At 45.5% G+C, this 24,712-nt stretch overlaps 1 protein-coding gene across 8 annotated transcripts in view; it reads left to right on the top strand.

The window, feature by feature from the left end:
* Positions 1-24,712, top strand: part of LOC110538980 (caskin-2-like) — a 95,479-nt gene that overhangs the window by 4,747 nt on the left and 66,020 nt on the right. For 6 of the 8 annotated variants that reach the window (XM_036938616.1, XM_036938621.1, XM_036938619.1 and 3 more), the window contains exon 2: positions 1,672-2,209. In XM_036938616.1, the coding sequence (XP_036794511.1) occupies positions 2,116-2,209 (94 nt within the window). In that variant the 5' untranslated portion in view covers positions 1,672-2,115. The remainder of the gene's footprint in view (positions 1-1,671; positions 2,210-24,712) is intronic. The other 2 variants (XM_036938614.1, XM_036938613.1) reach the window with 2 other exon arrangements.

Below are 24,712 nucleotides of genomic sequence, written 5' to 3'. Positions count from 1 at the left end.
AGGAGTATCAGACCACTGCAAATCTACCAAGCCCTTGCCGTCCCTCTAGACTTTCAGCTCATACAAGGAGAAGACTGATCAGAGATGCAGCCAAGAGGCCCATGATCACTCTGGATGAACTGCAGAGATCTACAGCTGAGGTGGGAGACTCTGTCCATAGGACAACAATCAGTCATATATTGCACAAATCTGGCCTTTATGGAAGAGTGGCAAGAAGAAAGCCATTTCTTAAAGATATCCATAAAAAGTGTTGTTTAAAGTTTGCCACAAGCCACCTGGGAGACACACCAAACATGTGGAAGAAGGTGCTCTGGTCAGATGATACCAAAATGTAACTTTTTGGCAACAATGCAAAACGTTATGTTTGGCGTAAAAGCAACACAGCTCATCACCCTGAACACACTGTCAAACATGGTGGTGGCAGCATCATGGTTTGGGCCTGCTTTTCTTCAGCAGGGACAGGGAAGATGGTTAAAATTGATGGGAAGATGGATGGAGCCACATACAGGACCATTCTGGAAGAAAACCTGATGGAGTCTGCAAAAGACCTGAGACTGGGATGGAGATTTGTCTTCCAACAAGACAATGATCCAAAACATAAAGCAAAATCTACAATGGAATGGTTAAAAAATAAACATATCCAGGTGTTAGAATGGCCAAGTCAAAGTCCAGACCTGAATCCAATCGAGAATCTGTGGAAAGACCTGAAAACTGCTGTTCACAAATGCTCTCCATCCAACCTCACTGAGCTCGAGCTGTTTTGCAAGGAGGAATGGGAAAAAATGTCAGTCTCTCGATGTGCAAAACTGATAGAGACATACCCCAAGCGACTTACAGCTGTAATCGCAGCAAAAGGTGGCGCTACAAAGTATTAACTTAAGGGGGCTGAATAATTTTGCACGCCCAATTTTTCAGTTTTTGATTTGTTAAAAAAGTTTTAAATATCCAATAAATGTCGTTCCACTTCATGATTGTGTCCCACTTATTGTTGATTCTTCACAAAAAAATACAGTTTTATATCTTTATGTTTGAAGCATGAAATGTGGCAAAAGGTCGCAAAGTTCAAGGGGGCCGAATACTTTCGCAAGGCACTGTTTAATATTTTTTCTCATAAATTGCACTGTTTACCAGCCTTGTTGTTGAGGGGGATGGATAGCATAGGCAGATATTTACTGCTCACCATGAATTGAAGTGACAACGATGCGTATTTATGTATGAGTGAGATGCTCATTTTGTGGGGAGATTCTTAGAGTGTTTCAGGATATTACTCCCTCCCTCACTGTTTCAGTTTCCTGAGAGATAAAGGGCACTCCACTGATTTTTCCTGTAAGGGCAAGCTGGGTCAAAAATGAAAAAAAGATCATAGGCACGCTGGACTTTGTGGCAAATAGTTTTTTCTTCCCAGTTTTTAATATTTGGATTAATTTCCAAATGAATAAGCCCGTAGTATTCGGGTTGAAGCATGGTAAAAACCCTGTTGCTGTTCTTTGGATTGGAGCTTCCTTGGGGTTACACACTTTTTGACGGCCTTGCTTTGGTTTCTCCTCCATGTCTTCTATAGCCATATGGGCATTTAAAGACTTTCATGTCTGTGTGGGTTGTCCAGTATTGAGACTGGACTATGATATAGCCTATTAACCCAACTGTTATACTCGTTTTCTCTTTTCTCAGGTTCTGGCCTGCTGGTTCATGCGGCTCCATTCCAGCCTTCTCTGTGCTCTGACCACAGCACCCGCCGGGGCCCTCAAGCACATAAATGGTAGCTCCACACAACTCCAACCCCTGACACATTCTGTACAATAAAATATTTAGTAAATAAAAACCGAAAGAAAGTTGAACAGGAAATTTAAGCAGCAAAAGAGATTTTCCGTCTCTCAGGCTTCCCTTGACTTGGCATCCGTAACCGGACTGGGAGTTGAGACCGCTGATTTGAGGCTGTGAGTGTCCTCCCCTCTACTGCTTCACATTCCCTCACCTGTCAGCTGTGTGTGTTTCTGTGAGGACAGTAACTCTGAGGTAGGTTGATGCGGCTGTGCCTTAGCATGGCGCTGTGAGGAAGCCGCTGCCTGGACTCTGGACGGACGCCAGTGAAGCGCTTACACACCTTGGACCATCATGGGGAAGGAGCAGGACCTACTGCAGGCCGTCAAGACCGGAGACCTGCCCTCCACTCAGAAACTACTGGCCAAGCTCAAAGCCAGCCGAAACAGTGAGTCCTCAAGTTACCCTTAAATCTTAAATCTCATAGCCAGATTTATTTTAGCTCACTGAAAGGCTGAGGGAGTGTGCAGTGCAATACATCTCCGTTATGTTTATTTGCCCAAGCTTTGGGATTATTGGCAGATGGCGCCTAAGTAAGACAATTAGATGTGCGCACAGTCAGAAATCTCTTCCTCTGGAGGCAGTAAGGCAATCGGTAACATGCTTAAACAAGCAGTTTGCTTTATTCTGTCTGCTGCTGCCACACCTGTCATAACTACTAAACGTCTCCCAAATCAATAGATCCTGCCTACCGTCTACGCCAGTGATTCTCTAACAGGAGTAGGCTAGTCGAGCCAGCGGAAATCGACAGTTCTCAGTTGTTCAGACATGATTCAAAAGCCAGTGTTTGCTATCTAACTGACTCATCAACCAGTTTCTTGCTGGTTGACTCAATATTTCAACAAATGACATTTGTCATTTAGCAGATGCTCTTATGCAGACTGACATACTGGAGCAAATCGGGGTAAGTGCTTTGCTCGTCAGATCTTTCACCTAGTTGGCTTGGGGATTCCAACCAGCGGCCTTTTGGTTGCTGGCCCAACGCTCTTAACTGCTAGGCTACCTGCCGCCCCACACAGTTATGTGTATTGTCTTTCTCATGAAAAGGTGATCAACTCTGTTATTGGATTATGAGAAAGATGGCCTACCTTTTACAAAGTGGAGTGTTGTAGCTAATCCTATTGAATGTAGAGTGATCCTTATGTTCAGTGATTGAGTGTGTTTGTTCAGGGGAGCTGTGCTGAGAGGAGGTGAGTGCTCTCAACTCTCTACTCTGAGGTCAAGCTTCAGGAACTTAACTACAGAAGACACTGAGCCTCAGCTAAAGCTTTGGGGAAATCTATCCCTTTGGATTAGCCAGGCCAGCTCCAATCCAGCCCTTATGATGATGGCGCACTAATGAACTCTCTCTCTCGCTCTCGGGAAACTAAAAGCTTATCCACATTCTCCCCGGGTTTTAATTCACTGGACCATAAGCTTACGGCCGTCTATATCGTCTCCCTTGAGAGGGACACTTTCTATCCCCAGAGTTGCTATCCGCTGTATGAGGGTTTGTGGATGGGGTGGTTGGGTAGGTTCCCACTTGCAGACCCCCATCACAAATGCCTCAAGGTTTGAGGGGAGGGGGGGCTCAGTTGCCTCTTCTTGAGCTATCAATTCCTCCGATCTTTCTGCTCTCAAAAGCTGCTATCTCCAACTACAATGGTATATCAACTGCAGTTTACTGCACCTTTATCCTTCTGCTCTTCCAATCACTAAATTTGCCTACTGGCATAGTTTACAAACACAAAGACCATTACTCACACACCCAGGAGGACGTTTTCTCTGACTATGAGTGTTGTTGTGTTCTCAGAGGCCTATGTCATTTCTAAAATGACAGTGCTGGGTGGCTGTTTAGAGGCTGTTTTTCCACAACCACAATGCCACAAGGTGCAAGACGTTCTGGAGGACTCCTGTATTTAGTTGCTTCTCTCTGCTCATTCACTGTAGAGATAGTGTCCGACATTGAGTTCAACATGGCACCACACAGCACAGTGACTGAGAGAACTGAGAGCCCGAGGCGAGGAGGTTGGGCTGCTTTATCATTGTGAAAACCTATCACCCTCTGCTATTCTGGACCCTCTTTTGGCTCTAAACAAACATGAATTGCTCTGACCCAGAGGGGAGAGATGATGGGATATGAGGGATGGGGAGAGTTAAGTGGTCTCAGTGTACCCTGTGTTTTTCCTGTGTTTATTAAATTCAGACTATTATATTGTAAGAATTGTGGACATACGGTGTAATTACACTATAACGGTCTCTTTGTCTGCTGTGGGGTTGTGAACTCTGTTAAGCGTTCATATTAAAGGGCAACACCCACTTTTCAACCTCATTTTCATTATATCCTGCACAATACCAGTGTCAACATACAGCTGCACCATTGAGAGCATCTTGACTGGCTGCATCACGCGTGGTATGACAACTGCTTGGCATATGACCGTAAGGTGCTACAGAGGGTAGTGCATATGGACCAGTACATCACTGGGGCCGAGCTCCCTGCCATCTAGGACCTCTATACCAGGCAATGTCAGAGGAAGGCCGTAAAAATTGTCAGACTCCAGCCATCTAATTCATAGACTGTTCTCTCTGCTACCGCACGGCAAGTGGCACCGGAGCGCCAAGTCTGGGACCAAAAGGCTCCTGAACAGCTTTCTAACCCCGAGCCATAAGACTGATAATCAAATGGCTTCCCTGACTATTTGCATTGACCCCTTTTTTATTTGCACTGACTCTCTTGCACCGGCTCACTCACTGGACTCTACTCACACATACTACACTGACTCTCTGGCACCGGCTCACTCACTGGACTCTACTCACACATACTACACTGACTCTCTGGCACCGGCTCACTCACTGGACTCTACTCACACATACTACACTGACTCTCTGGCACCGGCTCACTCACTGGACTCTACTCACACATACTACACTGACTCTCTGGCACCGGCTCACTCACTGGACTCTACTCACACATACTACACTGACTCTCTGGCACCGGCTCACTCACTGGACTCTACTCACACATACTACACTGACTCTCTGGCACCGGCTCACTCACTGGACTCTTCTCACACATACTACACTGACTCTCTGGCACCGGCTCACTCACTGGACTCTACTCACACATACTACACTGACTCTCTGGCACCGGCTCACTCACTGGACTCTACTCACACATACTACACTGACTCTCTGGCACCGGCTCACTCACTGGACTCTACTCACACATACTACACTGACTCTCTGGCACCGGCTCACTCACTGGACTCTACTCACACATACTACACTGACACTCCAACACACACACACACAGGCTACATTCGACTACATACGCTCACAAACACATGCATATTGATGCCAAACACACACTCACGCATAGACAGACTTTCGTACTCTTCACATACGCTTCTGCTACTCTGTTTATTATCTATTCTGATTGCCTAGTCACTTTTTACCCCTACCTACATGTACATATTACCTCAACTACCTCGTACCTCTGCACATTGAGTATGTTTACATGCACACTAATAATTAGATATTAAACTGATTATTTTAGATGATGCAATAGTCATGTGAACACCTTACTCTGCTTATCTTAATCGATGTAAGGTCAGAATCTGAGTAAGCATACACCGATTAAAACTCCTGGTTTTCTGATCAATCTTTCAAATTATTTGGACATGTAAACACCTAAATCGGCGTTCCAGCAGTGTATTTGATCTGCCCATGTGCTAGCACCAGCTGAGCGAGCCTCCTTTATTTACACGAGTAATGTGTGTTCGGAACAACAATGTATGTGTCTTAGAAGTCATTTTCACATACAAACTTGATCAAATATGCTTACCAAAATAACATGTTCGCCGTGGTAGGACGTTTATTTTGATTGCCGATTTTCTGCATTTATCAGTGTCATCAGGTAGCCTGATTTCAGATGTGTCCATGTAAACAAGATTATTAGGGAAATCGTTCCTCTTGCAAAGCATGTAAACATTTTAATCAAACTATTAATCTGACTATCCACAGTAACCGCACTCATTGACTCGGTACCGGTACTCCTTGTATATAGATTTGTTATTTTGTGTTACTATTTCCTTGTAATTTTTTTTTGCTAATTTGTCTTACTTTTGAGTTCTGCATTGTTGGGAAAGGGGTTGTAAGTAAACATATCATGATAAAGTCTACACTGGTTGTATTCAGCGCATGTGACTGATTTGTTTTGTAGAAACAAATATAAAGTTCTACACAATGACATCAAAGTTTAAACATTTAAAAACTGTGATTTCAAACACTGAGGCCATCATTGTAAATAAGAATTTGTTCTTAACTGACTGGTGAATTTTGGCCCATTCCTCCTGACAGAGCTGGTGTAACTGAGTCAGGTTTGTAGGCCTCCTTGCTCTCATACGCTTTTTCAGTTCTGCCCACAAATTTTCTATAGGATTGAGGTCAGGGCTTTGTGATGGCCACTCCAATACCTTGACTTTGTTGTCCTTAAGCCATTTTGCCACAACTTTGGAAATTTGATTGTCCATTTGGAAGACCCATTTGCGACCAAGCTTTAACTTCCTGACTGATGTCTTGAGCTGTTGCTTTAATATATCCACATAATTTGCCTCCCTCATGATGCCATCTATTTTGTGAAGTGCACCAGGCCCTCCTGCAGCAAAGCACCCCCACAACATGATGCTGCCACTAGAGGTCGACCGATTATGATTTTTCAATGCCGATACCGATTAGTGGCCGATTTTAAAATAAATAAATAAAAAATATATATATATGTATTTATTTATTTGTAATAATAACAATACTGAATGAACACTTTTATTTTAACTTAATATAATACATCAATCAAATTAATTTAGCCTCAAATAAATAATTAAACATGTTCAATTTGGTTTAAATAATGCAAAAACAAAGTGTTGGAGAAGAAAGTAAAAGTGCAATATGTGCCATGTAAGAAAGCTAACTTTTAAGTTCCTTGCTCAGAACATGAGAACATATGAAAGCTGGTGCTTCCTTTTAACATGAGTCTTCAATATTCCCAGGTAAGAAGTTTTAGTTTGAGGTTATTATAGGAATTATAGGACTATTTATCTCTATACCATTTGTATTTCATATACCTTTGACCATTGGATGTTCTTATAGGCACTTTAGTATTTCCAGTGTAACAGTATAGCTTCCGTCCCTCTCCTCGCCCCTATCTGGGCTCGAACTAGGAACACATCGACAATAGCCACCCTCGAAGCATCGTTACCCAGCGCTCAGTCAGAGAGCTCTATCAAATATAAAATCATAGACTTAATTATAACATAATAACACACAGAAATAGAAGCCTTATGTCATTAATATGGTCAATTCCGGAAACTATCATTTCAAAAAAGAAAAAAAAAACATTTATTCTTTCAGTGAAATACTTAACTGTTCCGTATTTTATCTAACTGGTGGAATCCACAAGTCTAAATATTCCTGTTACATTGCACAACCATCAATGTTATGTCATAATTACGTAAAATTCTGGCAAATTAGTTTGCAACGAGCCATGCGGCCTAAACTGTTGCATATAGCCTGACTCTGCGTGCAATGAACGCAAGAGAAGTGACACAATTTCCCTAGTTTAATGTTGCCTGCTAACATAAATTTATTTTAACTAAATATGCAGGTTTAAAAATATATACTTGTGTATTGATTTTAAGAAAAGTGTTGATGTTTATGGTTAGGTACACATTGGTGCAATGACAGTGCTCTTTTTGCGAATGCGCTTGTTACATCACCCGTTTGGCGAAGTAGGCTATGATTCAATGATAAATTAACAGGCACCGCATCAATTATATGCAAATGAGGACAAGCTAGATGAACTAGTAATATCATCCACCATGTGTAGCTAACTAGTGACTATGTTAAGATTGATTGTTTTTTATAAGATATGTTTAATGCTAGCTAGCACCTTACCTTGCCTCCTTGCTGCACTCACATAACAGGTAGTCAGCCTGCCACACAGTCTCCTCGTGAAGTGCAATGTAATCGGCCATGATCGTTGTCCAAATATGCCAATTACCGATTGTTATGAAAATCTGAAATCGGCCATTCCGATTAGTCGACCTCTAGCTGCCACCCCCGTGCTTCACGGTTGGGATGGTGTTCTTCGGCTTGCAAGCCTCCCCTTTCTTCTTTCAAACATAATGATGGTCATTATGTTCAAACAGTTCTATTTTTGTTTCATCAGACCAAAAAGTACGATCTTTGTCCCCATGTGCAGTGGCAAACCGTAGTCTGGCTTTTTTTATGGCGGTTTTGGAGCAGTGGCTTCTTCCTTGCTGAGCGGCCTTTCAGGTTATGCCAATATAGGACTCGTTTTACTATGGATATAGTTACTTTTGTACCTGTTTCCTCCAGCATCTTCACAAGGTCCTTTGCTGTTGTTCTGGGATTGATTTGCACTTTTTGCATCGAAGTACGTTCATCTTTTGGAGACAGAACGCGTCTCCTTCCTGAGCGGTATGACGGCTCCGTGGTTCCATGGTATTTATACTTGCATACTATTGTTTGTACAGATGAACGTGGTACCTTCAGGCGTTTGGAAATTGCTCCCAAGGATGAACCAGACTTGTTGAGGTCTATAATTTTCTTTCTGAGATATTAGCTGATTTCTTTAGATTTTCCCATGATATCAAGCAAAGAGGCACTGAGTTTGAAGGTAGGCCTTGAAATACATTCACAGGTACACTTCCAATTGACTCAAATGATGTCAATTAGTCTATCAGAAACTTCTAAAGCCATGACATAATTTTCTGGAATTTTCCAAGCTGTTTAAAGGCACAGTCAACTTAGTGTATGTAAACTTCTGACCCACTGGAATTGTGATACAGTGAATTATAAGTTAAATAATCTGTCTGTAAACAATTGTTGGAAAAATGACTTGTGTCATGCACAAAGTAGATGTCCTAACCGACTTGCCAAAACTATAGTTTGTTAAAAAGAAACTTGTTGAGTGGTTTTAAAAACAAGTTTTACTGACTCCAACCTAAGTGTATGTAAACTTCCGACTTCAACTGTACGTAGACAGGTTTGGTGCCTGAGATTATGAATATGACTTTGAAAAGTGGCGGAATTGCCCTTTTATCACGGGATGCTCTTATGGCCCCTACACTCCAGGCTGGGCTGGAGTTGCCTCAGCCAGCTGACAGGCCTGCCGTGCTGCTTGGGTCTGCCCCCAAGTCCCTGAGGAGATTCCTAGAGACTGTCGGATTACCCTCTCCCTTTGTTTTGCCTCTCGCCCATCCCAATTTATCACCTTATACGTTACGTGTGGCTCAGCTATTGTTATGAGCTACAACCCAGCCCATTGATGGGATTGGGGACAGTCATTACCCCCGCCATCAGGTTTCCACAAACAAACACATCACACAACCGTTTCTCTGACATCTGGTACCTCAGGTCTCTGCCTCACCCAATCCACTCCCTCCCATATGGTGCTCAACCAGATTAAGGGGAATTATGGGTCGGGCTGGGATGACAAAGAAAGGTCCAACGTAGTGGGGTTTCCTCTTCTCTCTCCGACATGGCAGAGTCAGCCAAACTAAACCCTTAACAGGCCCCCGGTGAGCCAGCAACAGCGCGGTGTGAGTTCTGTGTCCCACGTCTCATGGTCAAAGAGTCTCAGGAACGGTGGGATGTAGCCAGGTCAGTTGGCTCAGATACACACGTTTGGACTCTGACCTCTTTCTCCCTCTGGCCACAACAGAATGAGGGACCCAGGTTGGAATGTTTAGGAATTTGTTTGAAGAGGTTAAGTGTGTGATAATATAGACAAAATCCATGTGTTAATCCTGTCTAACTCATTTTCATTACATCCCCTAGACATCAGATACCACAAATCCCTTTGTTTTTTAGTTGCATTGGTTTTTCCCCCCAGTCTGTGGATTTGGCTTTGTTCAGAGCTGCCACAATTAAAACATTTTTAAAACGCTTTGTCTGAGATTGACCTTTATTATATATTGGAATATGGGAGCTGTTAGAATGACAGAGGATCACATGTTTGTGTGCTGTATGTAGTAAAGGTAGACCGATTAATCGAAATGGCCGATTCATTAGGGCCGATTTCAATTTTTCATAACAATCGGAAATCGGTATTTTTGGGAGCCGATTTGCCGATGTTTTTTTAAATATAAATGTTTTTATTAGATTTTTTACACCTTTATTTAATCTTTATTTAACTAGGCAAGTCAGTTAAGAATATATTCTTATTTTCAATGACGGCCTAGGAACAGTGGATTAACTGCCTCGTTCAGGGGCAGAAAGACAGATATTCACCTCGTCAGCTCGGGGGATCCAATCTTGCAACCGTACAGTTAACTAGTCCAACGCAATAACGACCTGAATCTCTCTCGTTGCACTCCACAAGGAGACTGCCTGTTACGCAAATGCAGTAAGCCATGGTAAGTTGCTAGCTAGCATTAAACTTATCTTATAGAAAACAATCAATCATAATCACTAGTTAACTACACATGGTTGATGATACTACTAGATATTATCTAGCGTGTCCTGTGTTGCATATAATCTGACTGAGCATACAAGCATACAAGTATCTAAGTATCTGACTGAGCGGTGATAGGCAGAAGCAGGCGCGTAAACTTTCATTCAAACAGCACTTTTGTGCGTTTTGCCAGCAGCTCTTCGTTGTGCGTCAAGCATTGCGCTGTTTATGACTTCAAACCTATCAACTCCCGAGATGAGGCTGGTGTGACCGAAGTGAAATGGCTGGCTAGTTAGCACGCGCTAATAGCGTTTCAAACTTCACTCGCTCTGAGCCTTGGGGTGGTTGTTTCCCTTGCTCTGCATGGGTAATGCTGCTTCGATGTGGTGGCTGTTGTCGTTGTGTTGCTGGTTCGAGCCCAGGGAGGAGCGAGGAGAGGGACGGAAGCTATACTGTTACACTGGCAATACTAAAGTGCCTATAAGAACATCCAATAGTCAAAGGTTAATGAAATACAAATGGTATAGATGGAAATAGTCCTATAATAACTACAACCTAAAACTTCTTACCTGGGAATATTGAAGACTCATGTTAAATGGAACCACCAGCTTTCATATGTTCTCATGTTCTGAGCAAGGAACTGAAACGTTAGCTTTCTTACATAGCAAATTTTGCACTTTTACGTTCTTCTCCGACACTTTGTTTTTGCATTATTTAAACCAAAATGAACATGTTTCATTATCTACTTGAGGCTAAATTGATTTTATTGATGTATTATATTAAGTTAAAATAAGTGTTAATTCGGTATTGTTGTAATTGTCATTATTACAAATACATTTATTTATTTAATTTTTTAAAACGGCCGATTAATCGGTATCGGCTTTTTTGGTCCTCCAATAATCGGTATCGGAATTGAAAAATCATAATCGGTCGACCTCTAGTATGGAGCTACTCATTTGTCCTGCATTATAAAGTCAATATTTAAAACTGATGTTGGTTTCCATCATGGTTTTTTTACCTCCAGCCTCTAATTGGGGCGGCAGGGTAGCCTAGTGGTTAGAGCGTTGGACTATTAACCGGAAGGTTGCGAGTTCAAACCCCCGAGCTGACAAGGTACAAATCGTCGTTCTGCCCCTGAACAGGCAGTTAACCCACTGTTCCCAGGCCGTCATTGAAAATAAGAATTTGTTCTTAACTGACTTGCCTGGTTAAATAAAGGTAAAATAAAAATAAAAAATAAATTTGAAAGTCCAACATATTCAAGCTGATAAGGTTTCATTTGTGTTTTTATGCCAAGAAATATTTCACAGCTTGTGGCCCAATTAGACCTACAAAGCTTGGGGAAATGGTTTGATGTTAGGTGTGCATCAATGCAAACCCCCAGGAATTGGGAGTGAAAACCCCCCTGGCGTATAACATCACCATCTGTCTTTTTTAAACGTAAGTGTGCCACACACTGCATTATTATTGACCAGAGGGAGCGGTGTTCCGTATTGAAGACCATCAATGTCCCATTATCGGTGTCTCGTAAAACTGTTGGGCCACAATGAAAGGCAGGGCCGTTAAGAGAGCCCCAAACAAAACGTCCAGCGCGGCGTTGGAGTCTGTGGTGATTCTCTGGGAGGGAGCAGCTGTCAGCCTCCCCAGGCCAGTGATAGGCTTCTAAGGAGCCCACTGTGACTGTCTATTGGTCGCCGGGCCACTCGCCCATACTGCAGCCATGGTTTATTCATGACTTTGTGTTCAAACAGAGCCAGCCCACCCAAACACCCAATCCAGTCCCTTCATTCCACTTACTTAGGCCTACTCCTGCCGCCTTGTGCTAGCTAGAGGCAGGAATAACATCTGGGGCATCATGACACAGACAGGCACACAACCTCCTCCTTCCCTCCATGACAGAGGCATCACAGTGTTGAACTATTGAACTTACAATAATTCTGGGAAAAGCTCCATTCATTTACAGTTTAGTTATTGCCAGTATAGTACTTCTTGCTACTGGCAAAAAGGAATGAGCTAGAGTTCACTTGATCTGAATATTGTACCCGTTTTTCTAGTTTCCATCCCAACATACTAGACGTTTTCCATATAGACTTGACCTTGTTTCACGCAAAAACAGCATATCGTTTACTCCGTCATCTGCTAGTTTTTATAGTTGAAGTTCAACAGAATATTATGCATTCTCCTTCACCATTGCACCTTCCTCTCCCATGTCACAATGCCTCAAATACAGCTCAGGATAATGAGAAGGAAATTTCCACTTTCTTTTCAGACTGGGCATATTGATGGGAAAGTGTTAAAACCTTTTAGACAGACCGTGAAATTCTGTCTCTGTCCTGAAGCCGCCGGTGTTTGCCTGTCAACTCTACCGTTGGTGTGCTAAATGTTTAATTGGCTCGCCAAACAGACAGGTCCCATAGACCTTGTAAATGAGGTCAGTTAGCCCATGCCTCAGAAGAGGAAGAAGCACTGGTCTGTGTTGGAATGGGGCCCTTCAGGACCTCTAGCTGTCTGGTCTCTGACGTAAGTGGAAAGAGAAGAAACCCAAATGGGAAAAGCAAAGGTTATTGTTACCAGAGTGGTCTACCTATGACCCTTTGTCAAGTGTTCTGTTTTCTACTGGGTTGGATCACAGACAAGCTAGCCAACATTTATCGAAGCACTTCTTAGTTTTACTCATCTAAGACCAAGAAGAATCTATTAGCACAGCCTCAAGAATATCTCTTGCCTTGGACATTTGGGAAACTGCTGAACGTCTATTGAACTTTGTTTCATGTCTCTCTTTAACCATCCTTTAATTTTTGTTGATGAGTGCCAGATTTACTGGAATTAAAAGGGTGGGGGTCTTTCAAAACCACCCGTTACAGCAGATACCAATGTTGATGATACAACAAACGTTGGAATGCACTACCATATTTAAAAAGAAGTTGAATGACATTGCCCTAATTTGTATGTTAGTTCGTGCATATGCTTGTAAGGATGTGTGTAGTCTGGGGGGGTTTGGGGGTGTATGTTTTTGTGTATTATGTAAGCTTTGTTCAGCAGAATGGGCTCTTTTTGTTTGTTGCTTATCTCTGGCAGTCTGTTTCCACAGCATCATGTCAGATGGACAGCTTTCACAATGTCTCATCATTGACATTCAGGCAGGACTGAACAACCATACGATTTTAAGATATGACTGATTGATCACCTCTTTGGAAAATGTATTAAATCTTAATCTTTATACAGTGAAGATTAGAATGACATTTTGGATGTCACGTCATGGTATTTCCACAACATAGAAACGTAGGCTCATATGCACATAGGCTCATATGCACATATCTCTCTACCTCTTGGCTCAAGGCTGGCTTTACACATTCACATTTTGACACGTGCGTAATAGTGGAAAGCTACTATTCTGAGTGCAGTTGTTTTCCACAAGGCACCAGTGCAGAGCTTTTAAAGTACCCTTCCTGTTGAGGGCCTTAATGACTCAGCCTTCAGGCAGGATGTGACTGGAGCATAGGCCCAGGTGCACACTGGCACTCTGAACTGGAAAAAACGGTACATTTAAGATGCAGTTTCACGCTGACAAAAAGCTAAGGCACCAAACGGACAACAGAACAGTATGACTTATGGCTCCCTGCTGTGGACTGCTTGGTCTTATCAAGGTTTCAGTTATTTTCCCCCAAATCCCTCCCGCTCTATCTGTGCCAACCATTGTCCAAGACACGACATAGCAGCACAGTGCGTCTGAATGCAGAAAAAGAATAGGAGGGATGATGTCATGTTGTAGGAATGTGTACCCCACAAGGAAACCTGCGATCTGTTTTCTGGAACTGGAATCTGACTCCTCTTGTGAAATTACAGTTTGACTTAACCCGAAGACTGAGATTCAAGTTTTGGTGTAGAGGACAAAGAGAAGGGTAAGAGGCCTCAGAACTTTCCAACAGAACTGTTACTATTCTTCCCTCCAGGAGTCTGAGGCGACTTCAAACAGGACTTTGGGTTTAGAGGAGAGAAAAGTCTAGCTTTTGTCATGGAGATGAGGAAATGTGGTCTCGGCTGCGGTACTGATATCGAAGGGGAGAGAAGCAGAGCTGTCGAAAGGGAAAGTGGCTGGTATCTCTCCCTGGGCTGTTCATCTGTCACCTTATCTCCATTACTGTAAGTGGAGGCCTGATGCACCTCACCCACACTGACCGCAAACGGACATGGTTAGTCACATGCTTACTCTGTCAGGAGGAGAGGGGAGTTAGTACTGGGGAAGTAAGTAGATGAAAGTTTGGCGCCGCTGGAGAGAAAAAGTCCATTATGAACAAAGGATGGGGTGTGGAGTTTCCTCTTATCCTGTGACCAAAAAGTGTGGAGTGTCCTGGTGCGTCTGTTAAGCTTAAAGAGGAAGAGGCATGAATTCACACACACACAATGCAATGCAATGTTTGTTTTCTTTTTTTACCCAAGGAACATTCTCCATGCTGGGAAAAAGTATCTCATTAAGGGCTTGGTTCTCCGTGTGTGCAGTCAGTTATCACAGGGGTGCAGGTTTAAATGCATACCTCCTTGGCAAGCTCTTCCAAGAGTCAGCCACTACATCATCAACTGGCCATTAGGCCTCCCATTAGGGCCTGCCGTCCAATCAGCTATAATCATTAGGGCCTGGTCTCTGGGCCCTCCATTTCTGTCAAACACCGGAGTGATACACAGAGGTGAAGTGTCCCGTTTAGCATTCCTGCAGGTCAGTGTGAGTTAGGCCCTGTCAGCAGCTTCCGGCTGGATCAACACAGAGCTACTATAGTGTGTGTGTGTCTGTCCTGTCCTGTCTGTCTTGGCTGGCTGGCTGGCTCTCTTTTCATTAGCCTCTGCTGACTCTGGCCCCATGACAAACAGCAACCAAAAACACTCCAGACCACTCCGCGTGTCATCATCCTATTATAGATGAGATGTTCATCCATCCAGAAAAAGGACCCATGTCCGTTTTGTGCATGTTTTCATCTGTTTAGTGTTCACTTCAAGCCAACTGCATGTCTTTGGGTGTTTCAAAGGGAAATAAAGACAAAGTGGTGTTTGTGTAATCTTCTGCATGTATCATGTACAAACATCACTGTTCATTTCCTCTCAGATGTTGTGATGCTGGTGTCATGCACCTGCCTCTTCATTAACCCCACCCCCCAGCCCATATGGGTCTGTATGGCAGAAACCCCCATCAGGACGATTATGTCACCCCGCTGTCCTTCTTTCATCTGAATGTGTGTCTCTTTCTTTAATAAAAACCTGCCGTATGTGTCACACCCCCGAGCCCTATTCTCTGTGGACGCCCAGCTGGGCGGAGACACAATGCAACTCACACAGGTCATTTGCATGCGTGGCGCTCCATTGCGTCAGCTGTCTAATGGGCCTCAACAGGGAGAACGACCAGGGACCTTATCTCCTCTCATAGTCTTGCTCTGCATCCCGCTCCCACAGCCAGGCCATGCCCCCCCCCAAGGTTTCCAGGAAGGCTCTGTCTGGCCTGGGAACAAATGACAAAGTGAATGATTGTTAGCTCAATTAGTACCTCGTCTCAAATGTTTTACTGTCTTTTAGTGTTTGTGTGCGATCCTTTGGCAAATAAGCTAATTACTTGGAAACAGAATTCTCAGGAAAAGAGAATTGGATGAATAATTTGGGTCAGAGCAATAGCTGCACCCATTAGACAAAGAATTTGGACCTCTCTTTTGGGACAGTGCTGAATATGAACTCAGTTCAGCGTTTAGTCTCAGGGTCATTGTGAGGTTTAGGGCATATTACAGTCTTGGTGGGTTAGTGGAGCTCCCAGCATGGCAGCAGTGGGTATATGATATAATCACAGCGGTGAGTCAGTATCTGTGTCCATGGCTCTTCTCCAGGCACTGCTTCAGCACTGGGGCTTAGGCCTACAATCTCCGCCCTGCGTCCGGTGCAGATAACGCCACAGCACATCACAGTCCAGCAGGTCCAGAGTGATGCCATAGGATTATCCCCCAAGGTGGTGCAGCGGTTTACCCCTGCTACACCAGATGTGTTGTAGCTGCTCTTCCTGTTGGTGGACATTAGGACTGATCCCATTTAGTCGACTGTTTGGTCGATAGGGTTTTAGTCGACCAAGATTTCTTTAGTCGAGCTGTAGAAAATAATAATAATTTAATTGTGTACAAGACATGTCTGATTTGTGCATGTCTGAGTTAACTCATCTATTGTAGAGGCCGTGGGGGTGGCACAGTCCATCAGTCTAAGACGTGCTTCTAGAATTGTATATGTTTATATTAGGTAGGAACAATGGTGCAACACTAATAAAAATAAAATGGACGGGGCAATAAACACTGAAGTTCTGTAGTGGTCACTGCAGCAATGGGGAGCCCCATCACCTGTGAACCCTGGGGAGCCCCATCACCTGTGAACCCTGGGGAGCCCCATCACCTGTGAACCCTGGGGAGCCCCATCACCTGTGAACCCTGGGGAGCCCCATCACCTGGGGAGCCCCATCACCTGTGGACCCTGGGGAGCCCCATCACCTGTGGACCCTGGGGAGCCCCATCACCTGTGGACCCTGGGGAGCCCCATCACCTGTGGACCCTGGGGAGTCCCATCACCTGTGGACCCTGGGGAGCCCCATCACCTGTGAACCCTGGGGAGCCCCATCACCTGTGAACCCTGGGGAGCCCCATCACCTGTGAACCCTGGGGAGCCCCATCACCTGTGAACCCTGGGGAGCCCCATCACCTGTGAACCCTGGGGAGCCCCATCACCTGTGAACCCTGGGGAGCCCCATCACCTGTGAACCCTGGGGAGCCCCATCACCTGTGGACCCTGGGGAGCCCCATCACCTGTGGACCCTGGGGAGCCCCATCACCTGTGGACCCTGGGGAGCCCCATCACCTGTGGACCCTGGGGAGCCCCATCACCTGTGGACCCTGGGGAGCCCCATCACCTGTGGACCCTGGGGAGCCCCATCACCTGTGGACCCTGGGGAGCCCCATCACCTGTGGACCCTGGGGAGCCCCATCACCTGTGGACCCTGGGGAGCCCCATCACCTGTGGACCCTGGGGAGCCCCATCACCTGTGAACCATGGGGAGCCCCATCACCTGTGAACCCTGGGGAGCCCCATCACCTGTGAACCCTGGGGAGCCCCATCACCTGTGAACCCTGGGGAGCCCCATCACCTGTGAACCCTGGGGAGCCCCATCACCTGTGAACCCTGGGGAGCCCCATCACCTGTGAACCCTGGGGAGCCCCATCACCTGTGAACCCTGGGGAGCCCCATCACCTTTGCATTGTTGACATTACATAGGATAATACAGAGCTTGTGTCCCTCCCAGCTATGACTGGTATGTCCTTATGATTAAGATAAGAAAATCCCTTCAATGTACAGGTCTGTTTTCTAATGTTTGCTTCCTTCAAAATAGTCTCAGGTGCATTAACTCTTTTGGCCTAATGAATTGACTGAGGTGCAGAGACACGTAGTTGAGACAGATGTTTCCCTTTTCATGGCATTTTGGGTTAACCCTCTCTCTGGTGATCCTTTTAAGACAACATAGGATGTGGTCAAGGAAATTACCCCTCTTTCTATTTTTGTTTGGATGACCAATCTATTGTTGGTTTTCTACGCAGGACGTTGGGTCCAGTTTTTGTTGTCTTTATTTGTATAGTCCCAGAATCCTCAAACAGGGGTAAAATGTATAATTCTTTGGAATTTTTCTCACATTTTCAAACAGCACATTTATATTTTCCAACGGGGCTATACATTTAGGTGAGGTTTTCTCTCTCGCCTGAGTAGCCTCGTTTCACTGCCAAAAATCTAATTCAACCATCTAGTGTTCAGCGAAATAACAACACAATGTCAAATACAGGTAGCCTAGTCAAATAAATAATATCTAATCACATTAACTGTTACTCTCTCGCGGGAAACCTTCACTCTTGCGTAGACATTTAGAAACGAAACATGACAATTTGAAAAATAAGCCACAGGAGTTTTTTGAGCGAGAATAAAGATGACTTGCGAGTAGTAAGACATGTATAAAAGCAACAGATAGCATTAATAAGGAGGGGCTAGAAGCGTCTTATATGGTGAGCTACCGAATGGCTAGGACAGGCAAGCCCCATACTATTGTGGAGGACTTAATTCTTTCTGCTGTTGCGGATATGGCTGGGACAATGCTGGGGGAATAGTCCCAAACTATACAGACTTCATCAAACAACACTGTTTCACGACACATCAGTGACATGGCAGGAGATTTTTTTGAAACAATTACTGCTTCGCATACAAGCCAGTGAATTATATGTATTACAGCTGGATGAGTCAACAGACGTGGCGGGCCTGGCACAGCTCCTGGTATATGTCCGTTACGTTTATGGGTGGTCAATTAAGGAAGACATCCTCTTCTGCAAACCACTGTAAACCAGGACAACAGGAGAGGATATTTTTTAAGTACTGGACAGCTTTGTGACATCAAATGGACTTTGGTGGTCAAGATGTGTATCTGTACTGATGGCGCAAACATCATGACAGGGAGACATAGTGGAGTGGTAACGCACGTGCAAGCAGTTGCTCCCAATGCCACTTGGGTACACTGCAGCATCCACCGAGAGGCTCTTGCTGCCAAGGGAATGACTGACACTCTCCATCTCCACCCCTGATGTGGAAATGCGATACCTTGGGAAGGAGACGGCTTGCTGAAAGAACAAGCATTTTTCAGCCTTGACATACTCCAACAGTCGTCTAAGTACCTTGCGCACCAAGGACTGCGCATGTAGCGGAGTATACCAGAAGGTCATTGACATACACCACTACAGCCTGCCCATGCAGGTCCCTGAAAATCTTGTCTACAAAGGTTTGGAAGACTGATGGAGCATTCATCAACCTGTACGGCATGACGTGGTACTCATAATGCCCTGAGGTGGTACTAAACACTGTCTTCCACTCGTCTCCCTCCCGGATACGCACCAGGTGGTATGTGCTCCTAAGATCCAGTTTTGTGAAGAAGCGCGCCCGTGCATTGACTCAATCGCCATGAGGTAGCGTAGCGGGTAACTGTACCTCACCGTGATTTGATTGAGGTCTCAATAATCAATGCACGGGCGCGAACCTCCATCCTGCTTCTTCACAAAAAATAAACTCGAGGAGACGGGTGAAGTGGATGACCGAATGTACCCCTGACGCAGGGATTCGGAGACATATGTCTCCATAGCCACCGTTTCCGCTTGCGACAGGGGATACACGTGACTCCTGGGAAGTGCAGCGTCTACCAGGAGATTTATCGCACAATCCCCCCGTCGATGGGGTGGTAATTGAGTCGCCTTCTTTTTACAGAAGGCGAGAGCCAAATCGGCATATTCGGGGGGGGGGGGGGGGGGGATGCGCACAGTGGAGACCTGGTCTGGACTTTCCACCTACACACCTCCCTGAGCACTCTCGCGACCACCCCGTGAGAGCCCTCTGTTGCCATGAAATAGGGGGGTTATGATGAGCTAACCAGGGAAGGCCCAGTACCACGGGAAACGCCAGAGAGTCAATGAGAAAGAGACGGATTCTCTCCTCGTGACTCCCCTGCGTCACCATGGCCAGGGAGATAGTGGCTTAACTGATTAGCCCGGACCCCAATGGTCGACTATCCAGAGCGTGCACTGGGAAAGGTCTAGCCACAGGGATAATGGGGATCATAAGACTAAGCCAGCTGCGCCTGAATCGACGAGCGCCTTATGCTGGGAATGCGGAGAAAACAGTTGGACAACAGAGGACTCTGGATGAGAGTGGTGCAGACTCACCTGGGGTGACGCCAGAGTGCCCTGCCTGCTGCCTCGACTCGCAGAGGGACCAACCCGGCACCGACCGGCAGTGTGTTCTCTGCGGCCACAGATGGTGCACGAACTGGAACCCCCTCCTTTCTCCCTACGTACCGCCCCTCCCAGCTCCATAGGTTCAGGAGAGGGAGTGCGAGGGGATGGAACCACCAGACCCCGATCTGAACGTCCTCGGGTAGCCAGCAGGTTGTCCAGCCAGATGGACAGGTCCACCAGTTGATCCAACGTGAGGGTGGTGTCTCTGCAGGCCAACTCCCGACGGACGTCCTTGTGCAGACAGCAACGGTAGTGGTCGATCAGGGCCCTGTCGTTCCATCCCGTGCCGGCAGCCAGGATCCTAAACTCTAGGGCAAACTCCTGGGCGCACCTCGTCTCCTGCCTCAGCTGGAAGAGGCGTTCACCTGCTGCTCTACCCTCGGGCGGGTGGTTGAAGACTCTGTGAAGTCCTCCAACGCCGCATCTCCTTCTCCCCACACGGCGTTGGCCCACTCCAGAGCTCTCCCTGTGAGGCACGAGATGAGGGCAGACACCCTCTCCCTTCCCGAGGGAGCTGGGTAAACGGTGCCCAGGTATAGATCCAGCTGTAACAGGATACCCTGGCACCATGCCGCCGTCCCATCATACTCCCCGGGAAGGGCGAGACGCATCCCGCTGGGACTGGTTGCAGAAGGAGTGAGTAGTGGAGGTTCGGGTTGCGTTGTTGAAAGCGCTGGTGGACCTCCCAGTCTCTCCCAACGGTCCAGGGTCTGGATAACTTTATCCATGATGGCCCCGAGATGGCGGATTATTTTCGCTTGTTCCTGGATCCGCTCCTCGACCCCTATACCAGGGGCACCTGATCCTGCTGACTCCATAGCAGGGTCGGAAATTCTGTAAGGGGTGCGTAACTGGTGGCAGTGAAGTCAAAGCAGGAGAGCAGAACATGGTAAATAGCCTGAGCCGTTTAATAAACATAACTACCGGCATACAAAAAACAACAAACACATGGGCACAAAACCCGTATCGCACCTGGTACACAATGCACACGTACTCACAATAAACAATCCCCAACAAGGACATGGGGGAAACAGAGGGAACATATACAACATGTAATTAGGGAATTGAAACCAGGTGAGTGTGAAAACAAGACAAAACAAATGGAACATGAAAAATGGATCGGCGATGGCTAGAAGACCGGTGACGTCGACCGCCAAACACTACCTGAACAAGGAGTGGAACCGACTTCGGTAGAAGTCGTGACACTGCCAGGTTTCTTGCCTTGGCAAATCGCGCAGTTAAGACCCTGATACCCTTTGCAACCACGTACCTATGTGAGAGAGGATTCTTGGCCCTCACTAGCATGAAAAACTTAATACAGGCACAGACTGTGTGTGAGAAATGATTTAAGACTGAGAATCTCTCCAATACAACCCACCATTGCAGTTATGTGCATTATTTCAAGCACACCCTTCTCATTAACCTGTGGTGAGATATTCACCATTTTTGAGAACAAATATGGATTTATATGTAAGATGGCTAAATAAAGAGAAAATTATTGATGTATTATTATATTATTTGTGCCTTGGTCCTATAAGAGGTCTTTGTCACTTCCCACAAGCTGGGTTGTAACAAAAACTCACACTCATTCTTATGTTTAATTGTATCGGAAAGTGTGTGTGTGGCAGACTTACAATCATGGCAAAAAACAACATTGTAGAGTGCGCTGACCCTGGTGCTAGAGGGGGTATGCAGCTGGAGGTTGATTGTTTTAAGAGGTACGGGACTATAAAAAGTTTGGGAACCACTGGTATAGTATAATGCAGCCTGATTTGTGTATCTTCTGCGATTGATCCTTCCTTTCATAAAATGACACTTCATCAGATGATCGTCTCTGACAGATGGGAATAAGCTTGAACTGCCGTATTTGGGTAGAAAATAAACCCAGTGATTGAATCCCCCAACGGAACCTTCTGAGGTTTGCCTTGAGATGAACTATGATCTATGTGTTTTCTTAACGGCCTGCCCTCCTTACACTGTTCAGCTTTACCTATCAAATCATAGCTGTACTGTCAGTCCTTTGCACACGTATAATTAAAGCACTTTTCTGGTCGTTTGTCATGAATCAGCAGGGCTGTTTTTCTCTGCTCTCTGTGCCAAGGAAAACATTCCCTCTTTCATTTCCCTTTGCTTTTCTCTCCTCGTTCCTCCTCTTTCAGTTAAACCAAATACGTCTTTGGAGCGTTCTTCTCATGTAACTGACATCTGCATCAGCACCAACGACTTTTAAATCCTGATCACAAAAGAAGCTCCAGGTCCGTGTTTAGGTTGCCTGACGACTCCAACGGAATTATTCCGCTGCTCCCCTGCGTTCGCGATATACTCCAGTCTGAGTCTGCCATTGTTAAAGTTGTTTGTGGTGATGTCAAAATGAGTGTGTTGTACAAAACACAAGTAATCAGTGATTGGATAATCTCTAACCAATCTGCGAATCAAAGCCAATGACGCATTTTCAAAACACCTCCTTAAATACGTGTTCTGGCTCTGGCGAAACCCGTCGGTTTCTGGGACCGATCGGAATGGTTACAATGTGTTTGCGTTCTAGAAATCGTCCGGGAGGTACTCCGATCCAGACTCATTGCGGAGTAGAAACTTGTGGTCGTGGCATAGCGTTTGGCCGGAGCAAAGATTTTGAGAAGCCTGGCCTGTGTTTAGGGCGGCTTCGATGTATTTTCTCCAAGGTTGCTGCTTCCTGCTGCAGTGTGATGGTGGCCTCCTTTAGCCGGGGCTGGCCTGAGCTCTGATACTTGGGGTCTCTCAGCCAGCTGTCGAGCCATATCAGTTGGCCTGGCGATGAAGGTCTCGCAGCCCTTTCCTTCACGGGGAGGGCCTGACCGCCGTGTCGTCACGAATACATGTCCATTAGGGCCCGGTGAGTGACAGGCCGGCTCCACAGACAGAGGGGTTTACTGCACACACACACACCCTGAGGCAGAGAGCTGTGAAACGCATCACACACCATCATAATTTATGGCCCCCCTGTGCACTGGTTAATTGAACATTGTTTCAAGTGTCGTAAATTGATGCATCCGTCTAACTGACTAGGCCGTGTTAATTTAAAGCTCTTGGATGGGAGCTTTGTTTCTAGGTCCCTGTTGACGTACGGTAAAACTTGTTCTCATCCTCAATGATATCGTGCTGTAACGACTGACACTCATTTCAAATGGTACAGCAGCATTGTTGCATCATTTACAGCATCTTTATGGATCACTAGTCTCACAAATAACCTAATCATGCATTGTGAACCATGCTTTGATTCATCCCCAGTTCACATCCTTCCTCTGGCGCTCCACTGGTAATAGCTAGAGATGCAGCATGATCAGCAGCCCAGTGCAGTATAGCTCTCTGTTAGTAAACTGCACCGTCTTCTCATGCTTGAAAGGAGCGTCCAAATCCCTACACTAAACATGACATGCCTTCTAGCCTTATATAAACTGAAGTTCTTACCCCCAAAAAGACTACTTTGGAAATGTATTGCCAAGGGTGCGACTGGGTACATAAGCAGGAAACGGCAATAAATACATTATTGAGTAAACAATGAATGTAGTGATAACCAGTATTACTGAGAGAGGCCGCGCCACAATGTCTGTACTGCTGGGCGTTTTAGATGTGTATCAATACATATATAGCGTGCTGAGTAATACACTTATTGCTGGTTTTGCGTGTGTACCACTACCACCCTGTCTCTTCAACATGGTTAAAGAGTGTACCGCTACCACCCTGTCTCTTCAACATGGTTAAAGAGTGTACCACTACCACCCTGTCTCTTCAACATGGTTAAAGAGTGTACCGCTACCACCCTGTCTCTTCAACATGGTTAAAGAGTGTACCACTACCACCCGGTCTCTTCAACATGGTTAAAGAGTGTACCACTACCACCCTGTCTCTTCAACATGGTTAAAGAGTGTACCACTACCACCCTGTCTCTTCAACATGGTTAAAGAGTGTACCACTACCACCCTGTCTCTTCAACATGGTTAAAGAGTGTACCGCTACCACCCTGTCTCTTCAACATGGTTAAAGAGTGTACCACTACCACCCTGTCTCTTCAACATGGTTAAAGAGTGTACCACTACCACCCTGTCTCTTCAACATGGTTAAAGAGTGTACCACTACCACCCTGTCTCTTCAACATGGTTAAAGAGTGTACCACTACCACCCTGTCTCTTCAACATGGTTAAAGAGTGTACCGCTACCACCCTGTCTCTTCAACATGGTTAAAGAGTGTACCACTACCACCCTGTCTCTTCAACATGGTTAAAGAGTGTACCGCTACCACCCTGTCTCTTCAACATGGTTAAAGAGTGTACCACTACCACCCTGTCTCTTCAACATGGTTAAAGAGTGTACCGCTACCACCCTGTCTCTTCAACATGGTTAAAGAGTGTACCGCTACCACCCTGTCTCTTCAACATGGTTAAAGAGTGTACCGCTACCACCCTGTCTCTTCAACATGGTTAAAGAGTGTACCACTACCACCCTGTCTTTTCGACATGGTTAAAGAGTGTACCACTACCACCCTGTCTCTTCAACATGGTTAAAGAGTGTACCGCTACCACCCTGTCTCTTCAACATGGTTAAAGAGTGTACCACTACCACCCTGTCT

This window comes from Oncorhynchus mykiss, chromosome 12, assembly GCF_013265735.2.
Source record: "Oncorhynchus mykiss isolate Arlee chromosome 12, USDA_OmykA_1.1, whole genome shotgun sequence".
In the NCBI taxonomy this organism is placed as follows: domain Eukaryota; kingdom Metazoa; phylum Chordata; class Actinopteri; order Salmoniformes; family Salmonidae; genus Oncorhynchus; species Oncorhynchus mykiss.
Note: the sequence above shows the minus strand (reverse complement) of the source record. Positions and strands in the feature narration are given on the sequence as shown.